General features: G+C 37.4%; 1 protein-coding gene across 11 annotated transcripts in view; it reads right to left on the bottom strand.

Annotated features, from left to right (window-relative positions):
* The window catches only part of BLTP1 (bridge-like lipid transfer protein family member 1), a 127,195-nt gene that overhangs the window by 101,948 nt on the left and 12,389 nt on the right, over positions 1-12,858 (bottom strand). For 9 of the 11 annotated variants that reach the window (XM_082050684.1, XM_082050681.1, XM_082050685.1 and 6 more), the window contains exons 3-8: positions 12,323-12,439; positions 10,432-10,510; positions 9,688-9,752; positions 3,679-3,865; positions 2,409-2,490; positions 1,556-1,749 (exon numbers count right to left, since the gene is read on the bottom strand). In XM_082050684.1, coding sequence (XP_081906810.1) covers positions 1,556-1,749; positions 2,409-2,490; positions 3,679-3,865; positions 9,688-9,752; positions 10,432-10,510; positions 12,323-12,439 — 724 coding nt within the window. Of the gene's footprint in view, positions 1-1,240; positions 1,291-1,555; positions 1,750-2,408; positions 2,491-3,678; positions 3,866-8,113; positions 8,166-9,687; positions 9,753-10,431; positions 10,511-12,322; positions 12,440-12,858 lie in introns of those variants that run through there. The other 2 variants (XM_082050692.1, XM_082050682.1) reach the window with 2 other exon arrangements.

Here is a 12,858-nt window from a genome sequence, read left to right as displayed (position 1 = left end):
AAATTAGATAGTAGCAATGAATGATAATGAGATTACCATCATTATCTAAAAGTGTTTCCTATTATCTAACCTAAACTTCCACTTCAAGCTGCTGACTTAGTCACTGCTCTCCAATCTCATTCTGTTTTGATCTGGTTTTGCTAGCGTATTTTTTTTTTCCTTGGCCTGTGGAGAATTTGCAAAAAGTGATGGAGGCATGGAGGTGTCTGTATGACAGTTTCTAAGGTGGGTTTTTGATGTCTGTATCGATTAGCCAATCGTACAAATTTCATCAAATCACTGAGCTGTTTTTGTATGAGTATAACCCGCAGGAATTTCTGAAAGTTCAGACACCCAGCTTAATTTTTAAGCCAAGGAAGCATAAGAGGGCAGGCTTTAAAGATTCAAACATCCCCAGTTTACAGTGAACTGGGTCATTTGTTGAATTCACCCAGTGAATTAAGGCACATGTTCTTTGCAGAGATGCCATCCTTCAGCCAGCAGGAGCTGTAGGGCTGGTAACAGCATAAAAAGAAAAGACTAAGCGGAAGCAGGAGAAAAAGCTAATAGCTTGAGTATCTTAATCCTATTCTGTTTTAATCTTGTTTGTTTTCAATATTAGTTGGAGAAGTTTCCTCTGTCGTCATGTTGGTAGAGTAAGATTCTGTACACTTCCACAGAATGTTATTTGAAAACATAAAGGCACATTATAGATGGCAGCATTTGGCTGATACAAAGCCAATTAAGGTACAATCAAATGATGTACATCTTATTTCCAAACACTATAATTCATGTTCTGAATGTTGTTGCTTAGGGGGAATCTAAAATAGGTATAATTATTTTACATTAACTCATAAAAACAACTGTCCAAGGACAGTATACATTATTTATTTTTTGTTGAACAAATAACACCTGTGAAAGACTGAAATTTAGCAGTTTTGTCCAAATTATCTGTTGAATATATAATGTATGCACATAAATGTCTTGCTGGTTAAAGTGCAATAAAACAAGAATCCTAGTGTTGAAATCACTTCATGCAAGCATCCTTTCTTTTGTTTGACTTATTACCATTCCATTTTCTAAAGCTGCATATCCTCACTTATGTGGAATACATAGTAATAAAAGCATCTGCAATCTGTCTTGAAAAGACAATGTGATTTCTGCTACAGCAAGTATTGTGCAGCTTTTGCCCATTTAAAAAAAAGTATTTTCCAAACCACATATGAATGAACTCTACAGAAATCAACACCTCAAACCTTACATTTATCCTAGAAATTCAGTGCTGTCAAAGCCTGCATACAGCTATAGTACCTGAATGAAGGAAAACAGAAGTTGAATGCAGGATGTTAATCAGAGCAGAACACACAAAAATAATCTACAATGAGATAGAACATCAGTACTTTTCTCCATAAATAAAATGGTTTCAAAGATACGACATTTGAAATGTTCAGAGTAGTAAAAATGCCAACTATCTAAACACACTAAGAAAAGTCACAGAAACATAACCAACATTCTTTTCTTCATTTTCTTGAAGAGTAACATAATATAGGAGGAAAAAAAAAGAAAAAGTACTTACTCATCATTTTGAAGACCAACATATCTTGGGCTTGGAACCAGCATGACTCTAACATTTTCCAGTTTTCCTTTCACAATGTGCATAAACTGATCAAGGTGGCTTGAAGGTGGTTTTGTGGTATATGTCAAAAAAGCATCATCGAAGTTAATACAAAGTGTTTGTGGCTGATAATGATTCCCAAAAGCCAGGCGACCCTAAATCAAAAATAAAACACAATTATTCATTATGCACTGATTTTATATATATGTGTGTGTGTGTGTGTGTGTATGTATATCTAATTTACCTATAATAATGCAGTTTAACCATCTATATGCAAATAAAGACCATGGACAACAATCCTGACAATAATCTGTACATATCTAAAAATACAACGTTGTACATTTAAGTCTCATATTCTATCACCTGAATAACAGTCTTCCTGGTTTTTGGGGGAGACAACATTAACTTTTAAGCAAGATGTCCAAATGTTTTTATTAAAAAGATGTAAAGAAGAAAAAAAAAAACAAAACTAAACAAAAAAATACAACACCACCACCACCAAAAAAAACCCCTCCCAAAAACCCAACACACCACACATTGCATAACACCCATTATCCAGCTTAATTACTTGGTGATAGTCTTGAAATCATTACAAGTTTAAAACTACAAGTATTTCCCAAAACAGAGAACACGGCCATATTGCCATCAGCACCAGCAGGATTTGTGACTGTGTCGGGGGAGTGCTGGTGGTGACTTTTTTAAAGCACGACAGAGAACAAAAACGCAAAAAGTATGTGTAAGTAAAGCGAATGGCAAGCCTGATTTTTAAGTATATACTGCTACATATTTTCATCATCAGGGTCTTTTCACTTACCGTGCTCACATTGACTTTAATGACAGGAATAAGTGATCTCCATGAAGAGGAAGGGTCTTGAGATTCTGTTTTTACTTTATCACTATGGGAAAAAATGGTTTTTATTATTTTTGTCTTTTCTGCAGAAGAACTAACCAACCTTTTCTTCTAGGGGTCTTCAGTACAGCTCTCGGGGACACTCCTTCCCACCAGGTACCTCCCATAAGGGCCCTGCTAGCCATCTACTGCAGACTCCTCCAGAGCCTGGAAGAGCAGCGGGAAGCACAGGCAGTTACACCTTGAGTGCCGGTGCGGGGAACTGACACAGGTAGGAAACAAGCGTGCCACGTTTAACACAGCAATAGTTAAATAAATCTTCCTACAGGGAACTCAGTCTGTTCTAAATATTCCTAAACCAATGTTTTTAGGTCTTTGGTGTGGGATTTTTCATTTCCCAAGAGATGTCCTCCTGAAAAGCAGAAGTCCTTCCTGCGCTTGTCAATAAGGGCGTAAATGAAAACATGAAGACACTGGCTTGGAGGAGCAGCCTCTACCCAAACTTGGGATGGCCACAGCATCCTGCAGCTTCCCACTGCGTAATGTGGTAACACATACTGGCCTGGCCAGCAGCAGTGGAAAGAGACAAGTCTCAGGGATCTCTGCTCCTGCCAATAAATCACTCTGGTGTGGTCCTGTCCCAAGAGAAACTTATTATCAAACAGCCAACACCACTGTACATAATCTATGTAGAACTCCCTGTACACCTGCACCATGTTTCTTAGGGTACCTCAAAAAGAGGAATAAAATAAGAAGGTTTGTGTAGCTATACACAAACACACATCCCTAAAAATTTCACTTGTGAAAACAGCTTGATTTTAAAGCTCAAAAACCAGTAAGTCCTCTCAACATCATATAGATAGTCACACTTTGTATATTCAATGCCTTGAGCAGCTATTACTTCTACTCAGCATAACATTATTATTCTGCAAGCATAATCCTCTTCAACACATCCTCCCTTTCCACAGTGTGCTTCAAATGGATTTTTCAACCTGTCTCTAATCATTAAACAAGGGATGTTCAGTTTGCTTGGTTGTGATTTTAATTATTATAGTAGGAAGTCTGAGGGAAGGAAAAAGATTCAGAGTGTCAGGCTTGTCAGGGCAATTTCTCTCTCAGCTCTTGCTTCAACCACTTGGCCTCCAGAGCATATGTTAACAAAACATTACCCAATTAGTTCAGCACTTTGCAGAACAAAGCATCAAAAAAAATAGTGAAATGAATAATAATTTACCTTTCAAGATTGCTATGTGTTCTTTGCCTCCCATTTACTTGTGCTTTTTCATCATCTTTCTTTGCTGGAATTATTGTAGGATCCAAGCCAAATAACTCTTGAAGTTGTCCATAAAGCTCGGAACGGTTGTACACGTGAAATTCAAAGTCATTCACCATAATATACAGTCGTGTTTCTGCCTTTGGATCTAAACAAATAGTAGGAAAAGAGTTTCTAATTATAATCGAAAATTCCCTTGCAATATTTGCATTTTTTTCAAATATGCAGATTTTGCAAAGTCAATCTACACACTAGTGAACAGCTGCTGAAGTACAAATTAAAAAGCAGTAAAAACAAAATAAATTACACCCTTCCAAGCAAATCAGTAAAACTTGGCAAATAAGACAGGTGCATACAACATACAAAAGCTAAAAGGCATTTCACCCTTAGGTCACAATCCAAAAATAAATCCAGACAGGAGGTGCACAAAATGGTAAATGAGGTTTATTCAGTCGTATATAAAAACAAGCAAACAAAAATCCCTCCCGATGCACAGCACAGAAGCCTCAGTGCCAACTTCTGTTCTTTAGCACAGATATCAGTACTTGAGACCAATTCAGTCTCAAAAATCAAATGGTTTTCTAGCCAAACTCTGTGGTACAGCAGGCCTAAAATGTAAAAAAAGCTCTCTTTTATGGAGAAACAGAAAACATTAATATGCAGAACTAACAAGAAGCATAATCACTTTGCACAAGTGGTCAACATCTGCACAAATTTAAATTTTAACTGTAATGTCAGCTTGACTCTCTGATACTTAAAAACTAGTTTAACATCTGCTGATTGCATACAGAGTTGTTTGTGACATCCTTTGACATACTTTTGCCTTAGATAGTATGACCTAATTATGTACTTAATGTGAGGAAAAAGCTCACATAATTTCCCCCTAATTACCCAGTTGAAAGAGTGCCCATTACACATTCACCCAAGAGACCTGAGCTGCTCCAAAATATGATCTGGACTTTCTATGTCAATCAGACTTTAGGAAGCTGAAGCATCAACGGTTATTACAGCAGTCCCCAATCTGTAACTCAGGGGGTACGAACTGAAGGCAACATTTCCCAGGGGCACAAGAAATTAAGTCAGAGCGAACATTGATGCTGATTTGGTCAGGGTCTGGAAAAGAAATGCAGCTGCCCAAGAGCCAAATGGTAGAGACACGTGCATTATTAAATGCATCCTCTTTGCTAAAAAACTCATCTGTCCCCCAATATGATGCATATATACAGCACTCTGTCCCAACAGAAGCAACTCGACTTTTATCCCTCACACGTAAATTACCAGCAATTTCCAAATAATTATAAAAAAGTAAATGTCAGTGATTTCTGGAGACTCACTATACATTATAGTTTTCTTGAACAGGAGACAGAGAGAAAGGTTAATGAGCCAGTTTCAGTTCCTTTCTGTTTTCATAAAAGCGCTATCAAATCCGTTTGTTGGTAATGTTAGCTTGCATCAGTAAGATATAGGCAAAGGATGACATGGACAGAGGCTGGGATACACAACTGTTCACCTGGGAGATCTCAATATCATTAAGAACACAAATAAACAAAATTTTTCAATTCCTGGAGGCAAGCATTAGACTTCATTAACTAAATTAAATTATATGTAGCAATTCCTTTCTTTAAAGGGGATTTAAAGAGCCAATTATCTCTTTTTCCTAAAAACAAAAAGAAGATGCAGCCTCTACACATCTATTTTGTTACCTAAGACACTTTTGGAAAGAAAAAAAAAAAAGGCAATGAAAAAGAGACAAACACATCCGGATGTCATACAGTTAAATGAATAAAAAAAAAAAAAAAAAAGGAAAGTGATGTAAAAGTAACTACCAGATTGATCATAAAATACTGAAGTTTTATGAACATCTGTTGGAATCAAGGTGACTAATGTAGCCAAGGTTTTGACATTTGCCTCTACAGAGTTGGATCAAGGTGTATTGTTTATTTATTATTTATTTAAATGCTTGTATCACAACTACCCAAACAATTCAACATAAATATGCCCACTATATAAAACCTAACAGGAAGGTGAAGCAAGTCACTCCTGACAATAAAAAGTGGAGCAATTTTTTCTAAAAACATAATTTTACTGTGGCACCCAAGCCAAGACACCTGGGTGTGCCTGGTTCACAACATAATCCTCCAACTTTTGTTCCTAAACACTTTCACTTCCCAAGTATGCACAAAACCTACTCTCAGGCCCCAGTATGGTTCAACTGATGGCAGTAAGACATTCCACATACCTGACTTTTTTCTATTAAGTTCTTTGAACATTGGTATGACTTGCTTATTACAAACATTGTGCCATGATGAAAAGCAGATTGCACTTGCTAGGGTTGAACTGAGGAACTTTTAAAAAAACACAGCAAGTAATGCAACTTTACTACAGGTTATCAGTAATCACTATCCAACCTTTTTGTAGTTCAAACCTTCTCTTGTGCAAGGAACTCCGATTAAGTCCTATCACTTTAAAGGCTTATTAATGCCTCAATGAAAAGAAGTGAGCAACTCTTCCTAATTCAAATCACTATATTGAGCAGCGTCTCATATTTATCTGCACAATGCCTACGCTCCTGCCACTGTTGAGTTGGTACTTGCAAAGCAACAGCTGTACAAGCTCAGTGGGAATACACGAGTCTGCGCTACATTCAGTAGGTTCCTTCAGGAGATGGAGACTTGTACAAGCTTCATACACATTTGAACAGAGAAGGATAAGTTTTAGGAAATTTAAGATGTCCCCATGCTGAAGTTCAGCTCCTTGCATACTACTGTAATAGTGCTTAACATTGATAATCTTACCACTGAAAATTAGATTATCAATAATCACCAAAAAGGTGATATCAAGGACACCTGAAATGACCTGAAAGGGAGTTCCCTTATTAAGGCCTCCAAGTATTTCCAGATCCTTCACTTGCCTTCCCTTTGTGCACAAAACCCCTCCTCTAATACTCTAAATATCTCTCAGAAAAAAACTGAATGAGGTCACATTATTTCTACACTAACATGATTTTAAGTTTATCAGCACTATGAAAACCAAAATCCCATTCCTGTCATATTTCACATTATTGTTAGGAACATCCTGCACTTCAGTTACAGAACTGAAGAACAAAAAAAACCCAACAAACAAACAAACACTCCAAAACTAAAAGTTATAACTAAGTCTTCATAATATCTATTTTTTTCCAAGCAGAAATATTAAAATATTTAAGGCTTATGTTTTTATAAGAATCTGGTGCAGTTTTTAAATGGTTAATAGCCCAGATTCAGTCTATTTGATTTTCTATAGGAAAAAATTTAGCTCTGTTTTTTTTGGTTTTTGTTTATGAAGAATATGAAACAAAGGTATCCATCACTCATATCTAACTACAATGGCTTTCCAACCATTCTGTGTGACACCTGCAAGGGAGTAATCCTTGAACAAACCAGAAATCTTTAAGATGCAGTTTACCATCACCCTTCGCAATCTGGTCAGGTACAGGTGATCAAGCATTAAAAAGTATTGGGAAGAATATACTACAACCGACTAAAAACCATTGAAGATTTTATTTTTCCTTGAAGGATAAAAATGAAAGCATCTCAGCTAAATAACCAAAACACAAAGTGAGTACGGTTCTTTTCCCTAGGAAAAAAGACTTATTATTTAAGACAAGATTTTATTCACGTTGCTTTCTTGTCAGACCTATACACCTCTGACCTCTTTAGATACTTGGATTATTTGTCCACTAACTATGCAGTCTTAAATACCAGTAGCAATGGTTAATGCTTTGCAATATTGCCAAGCAAAAATACCACCAAAGACAGAGCTATTTTGATTGCATTAAGTTCAATTTATCTTTTCACTCTATAAGCCACTAGAGAAATATGTTTTAACTAGCAGATGAAGAAAACTCTCTCAAAACCTGTTGAACAATGACCTGTGCTTGGAAGAATCTAATTAACTCTAGGACTAGGTTCCACCTTTTCCATTAGTCTTGAATCATGTCCTATCACCTTACAGGCTTATTAACGCCTCAACAAAAAGAAGTGAGCAACTCCTCCTACTTCAAATCACTATACTAAACAGCGTCTCATATTTACTTGTGTAATGCATACGCTCCTATCACTGTTGAGTTGGTGCTGACAAAACAACAGCTGTACAAGCTCGCTGACAAGTCTAAGAGGCTTCACACCAGAGTCCAATTCCAACAGGGAGACAGGAAAAAAAAGCCCTCCAAAAACCCTCTTGATTAGTGCCCTCCTCAGCCGTAGGCAGTTGCCATTTCTGGACATCGTCGAATTAGCAATGGAGCTGTGACACTTCAAAAGTGTTAAAAAAGAGGCAGGACCTGAGACTCATTCAGCAAGATTCTAATCCTATACATGACTAAGCACACATCATGTGGCTACTTATGTTTTCTCACGGTGTTTTCTGCAGATACGATTTATCTCTTGCATCCAATGTTAATCATCCTTCTTCAGTCATAGATAAGGAAGAAAAATAAATGAATTTTTCACGCTTCCCCATTTCTTTGACCACAAATGTCATCAAGATACAGGGTTATCAAATACTAAAGAACATCCCCCACCATAACACTTTTGCTAAAATACTGAGAGCACAACACTAAAACTCGAAAAATAAAATAACTTCCAGAACATAAGAAGTCTCTTTCATAGTTATAAATTTCAATATAGGGTTACTTCTGTTTAGAATACAGCTAATGAAGGTTGCTATTATAGAATCATAAAATCATTTTGGGTGGAAGAAGCCCTCAAGATTGGCAAGTCCAACCATTAACCTAACTCTGGCACTAAACCATGTCTCTAAGAGCCTAAGAGTTACGTATCTTTTAAACACCTTCAGGGATGGTGACTCTACCACTTCCCTGGGCAGCCTGTCCTAATGCCTGACAGCCCTTTCCGTGAAGAATTTTTTCCTAATATCCAACCTGAACCTCCCCTGGCACAACCTGAGGCCATTTCCTCTTCTCCTATCACTTGTTACTCAGGAGAAGAGACCAACCCCCTTCATGCTACAACCTCCTTTCAGGTAGTTGTAGACAGGGATAAGGTCTCCCCTCAGCCTCCTTTTCTCCAGGCTGAACAGCCCCAGTTCCCTCAGCTGCTCCTCACCAGACTTGTGCTGCAGGACCCTCATCAGCTTCGTCACCTCCTCTAAACTCTCTCTGGTACCTCAATGTCTTTCTTATGACGAGAGGCCCAAAACTGAACTCAGGATTCCAGGTGCTGTCTCACCAGTGCTGAGTACAGTGGCACAATCGCTTCTCTAGTCCTGCTGGCCACACTGTTCCTGATACAAGCCAGGATGCTGTTGGACTTTTTGGCCACCTGGACCCACTGCTGGCTCATGTTCAGCTGCTGTCAACCAACACCCCGAGGTCCTTTTCCTCCAGGCAGCTTTCCAGCCACTCTTCCCCAAGCCTGTAGCGCTGCCTGGGGTTGTTGTGACCCAAGTGCAGGACCCGGCACTTGGCTTTGTTAAACATCATACAACTGGCCTCAGCCCAACAATCCAGCTGGTCCAGATCCCTCTGTATGGCCTTCCTACCCTCCAGCAGATCAACGCTCCTACCCAACCTGGTGTCATCTGCAAACTCACTGAGGGTGCACTCAACCCCCTTGTCCCAATCACTGATAAAGAGATTAAACAGAACTGTCCCCAACACAGAGCCCTGGGGAACACCACTTGCGACTGGTCACCAGCTGGATTTGACTCCATTCAACACAATTAGGGTTAATGGTTTGTCTTAAGAAGGGTTCAGCCCCTGATAATGAATCCTGTATTTATTTTATTGCTTTCTTCTAGTCTACTAATACAGACCAGCCAGTCAAATAACCCATACCTTCTGATGACTCGGTGTACTTCAGGTACATATTAACTAATCAATGACATGCATGCAATTGTGCAAAGGAAGTATTTTTCCGTAAGCTACTTGTAAACTTAATTTAAACTTGGAAACCTTTTTGAGAGACATACCGTGCTGTTTCTGCTTAGGGTTGTACATCTTCCACCAGCGAAATATGATAAATCCGTCTTGAATTCTAAATCAAATAAATTAGATAAAACACAAATTAAGCATGATAATCCAAAATCCTTTGTGCAGCTGCATGACATGCTGCCTTATGTCCTGCAGAGATCTGCATTTGCAGCAGTTTACAAGCAATATTAAAGCACAAAACATATAGTATAATATTATACAACTACTGCATTAAGGGAAAACTTGTATAAAATCCAGTATCCGTTGTCTTCTCAAGGCTTTCCAATTTTAACAGTAAGAATCAAAATTACAAACTCTTTGCTAGTGTGTATTTCACAAAATTATTCTTAATTCCAGACAAGAAATGCAAACTACTTGGCCAAAATGAATCTTCCAGACATAAGAGTGGGAGTGTGAAGGATTGGAAGACACTAATTAAAAATAGTTCTACTTCAAACCCTAAAGCGTTTTCCTTTACAAATATTAAGGAGAAATAGAATCTTATTCAGTACTCGCTTTCACTTGATAACACTCAAACAGCAAACGAGTTAACACAAGTATCTAACTAAATAATACCGTAAAAAGACTCAGATTATAAATATATTTACTTATAAATATATTTACTTATAAATATATTTATTACTGTTTAGTAAGACAGTATTTTGATATGTGTTATTTAGACATATACAATTACTGTATTTGATATTGCTATTTAAAACAGTGACTCCCTTGGAAATCTGTACCTGATAGACATGTCTTCTGTGATGAAATAGATTTCGCGAACCATGACTTTCCCAGACAGCACAGAGAACGAAAAGGAACCTAGTGTGAAAGAAAGTGTTCATAGGACATCAGCCTAAAAATGTCGACGCTTTATTTTCTGAATAGGAATAATATTCAGTTATCTGAAATGTGTTTACTGGGTGTGTTGAGTTTCTGCCCTTTGAAAACACACTGACTTTCAGAGAAGGTAAGTCAGAGATTCAGAACATACAAGACAAAAAGTGCACAGCTCTAAAAGATGCTGGGTTTGGCACCAGCCAAATGTACAACCAATCTTCTGAGAAACACTAGTCACCCAACAACATTCAGGTGCCTTGTGAAGCTTGTGAAGAGAGTTAGGAAAGCTATTTTGAACACTTGTAGTATCCACATTGCATGCAAGATGTTAATTAGAAAAATAAAGATCCTGACAGAAGAATTTTTCAAATTTTAAATGGCTATCAAGTTTTCAGTCCAATTATTATGACAAATTGTGTTCACCACAGGAGAATCAATAAGCATCAAAAGACCACCAGGGAATGCAATAGCCCGTTTTTCCTAATGCTTTTCACCTTACTCACAGAGAGTTAAGTAAACTATCATTTGTTTAAAAAAAAAAAAAATTAAAATAAGAATATATTGAAGCCAAGCTGTAAATCATGGGATTTAATTAATGCTATGGTCTTCTTACTGATTAAGTTTACAAATAACACCATATATTTGGCCAGCTATGTCCAGCTGTCTTAATAGTAATTTCACAGAGAAATTTTAATAAAAGCCTATCGAGTATAGTGGCCAATAAATATTTCATCTATATTGCTGTTCAAAAAGCTGGATTTGAAAACAGTTTGGATTACAGTTCTTAAACTCTTGAGGCCGTAAGCAAGTTATCACAGCGGTCTCTTTGGAAGGTGGGTGTGAGTGGGGCTTTTTTGTTTTAAGTTCTCACAATATTTATGATCAATTGTTGCAGAAAAAGTCCAGAACTCAAGTCATTGTCATTCTGGCAAGCAGAAAGAGGAAGAGATGGAAGAATAAATGAAAGAAAACAAAAGGTAAAACCAGAGTGAGGTCGTGCGATACAGCCCTTTGTGACTCAGCATCAGATATTCTTGTAATGTGGGTGAGAGCCCAAGTGATTTGTACTGACCTGTTTTATCCCAAAATGTTTTTTATATATCTATATAAAAGTTAATGGATTCTGATCCAAATGTTCTAGCCAGTATAAATTTTACATATCACAGTTCCAGTGTAGATTAACATTAGTTTTTCTGACAGCTTATTTAGAAAGCAAGGACGCTGCTTTAACAAGGAACTGAGGCTTGAGGCTCCACCGTGCCCCTCTGTGCCCACTCCAGCAGGTGTCACTCACCCTTCAGACACCACATCACCAGCCCCAAAGGTGCGGGGAGTGGGACACTGCACCCCCTAACACCAAGTTATACAGCAAATTCAGAAGCAGCTCAGGCAGGTTCCATGGGGGACTCGAATCAATCTTAGCCTTTTACAACACTAACCATTATGATTACAGGGCTTTGAAAAAGGGGTAAAGGAAAATGTACGGATTTTAAGTACCCAAAGTGTACAGACTAAACAGAAAAATGTAAACAACTTAAAAATCAAAAAAACCTGTCAAGGGAACTTCAGCAGAAAATGAGAGACTTCAGTGCTAAAGGCGGTATTTTTCTACCTATGCCAAGAATCCTTCCCTAAACCACGGTATTGATTTTTTTTTTCTTCTTAAATTAAACCCATGCTGATCATTTTCAAATTACTATAACAAAGGAACACTTTGATTTTACTTCAAGTTTTTAGCAATTTGAGGTATAATAAAAAACAGTAAATAGGGGCATTACCGTAACCATAACTTACCAATATGGATGTAGCCATGTTTATATAATCTGTTAAGAACCAATGTTAAAATGAGTCCAATGTTCCGGGAATTATAATAAGTTAGGTAGATAATCCATCCACAAGACAATATTGTCGCTGTTGAAAGATTAACATGAATTAAAATATTTTACAGTATGCTGACCTAGATAAAAGCCTTACCTATTAAGACCATAAAGCACAATAACGTTCTTCCTACTCTCCAAAACAATTTTTAATAGATGGGACATTTTAACGGATGTTTTCAGAGAGATGGTGCGAGAAGGGTGTGAAGAGATGAGGCAAAAAAGAAGGGGAAATGGGAAGTTCAGAAAACTACAGATTCTTCACTGTTCTTCCATTCCCCAATATTTTTACAAATGTCTTCCTAAGGACCTGCAAAAGGCACCACAAATTTCATTGCATCCCTTATCATCCAAGAAGTTAAATTTCATAGATTAAATTATTACATGCATTATCCTACACAGTTATTTATTTCAAAACACCCTAAAAAAACCACACAATTACAAAAAACATAC

This window comes from Streptopelia decaocto (genome assembly GCF_964273445.1).
Source record: "Streptopelia decaocto genome assembly, chromosome: 4".
NCBI classification, from domain to species: Eukaryota; Metazoa; Chordata; class Aves; order Columbiformes; family Columbidae; genus Streptopelia; species Streptopelia decaocto.
The sequence above is the reverse complement of the archived record's forward strand: the minus strand, read 5'-3'. Positions and strand labels throughout refer to the sequence as shown.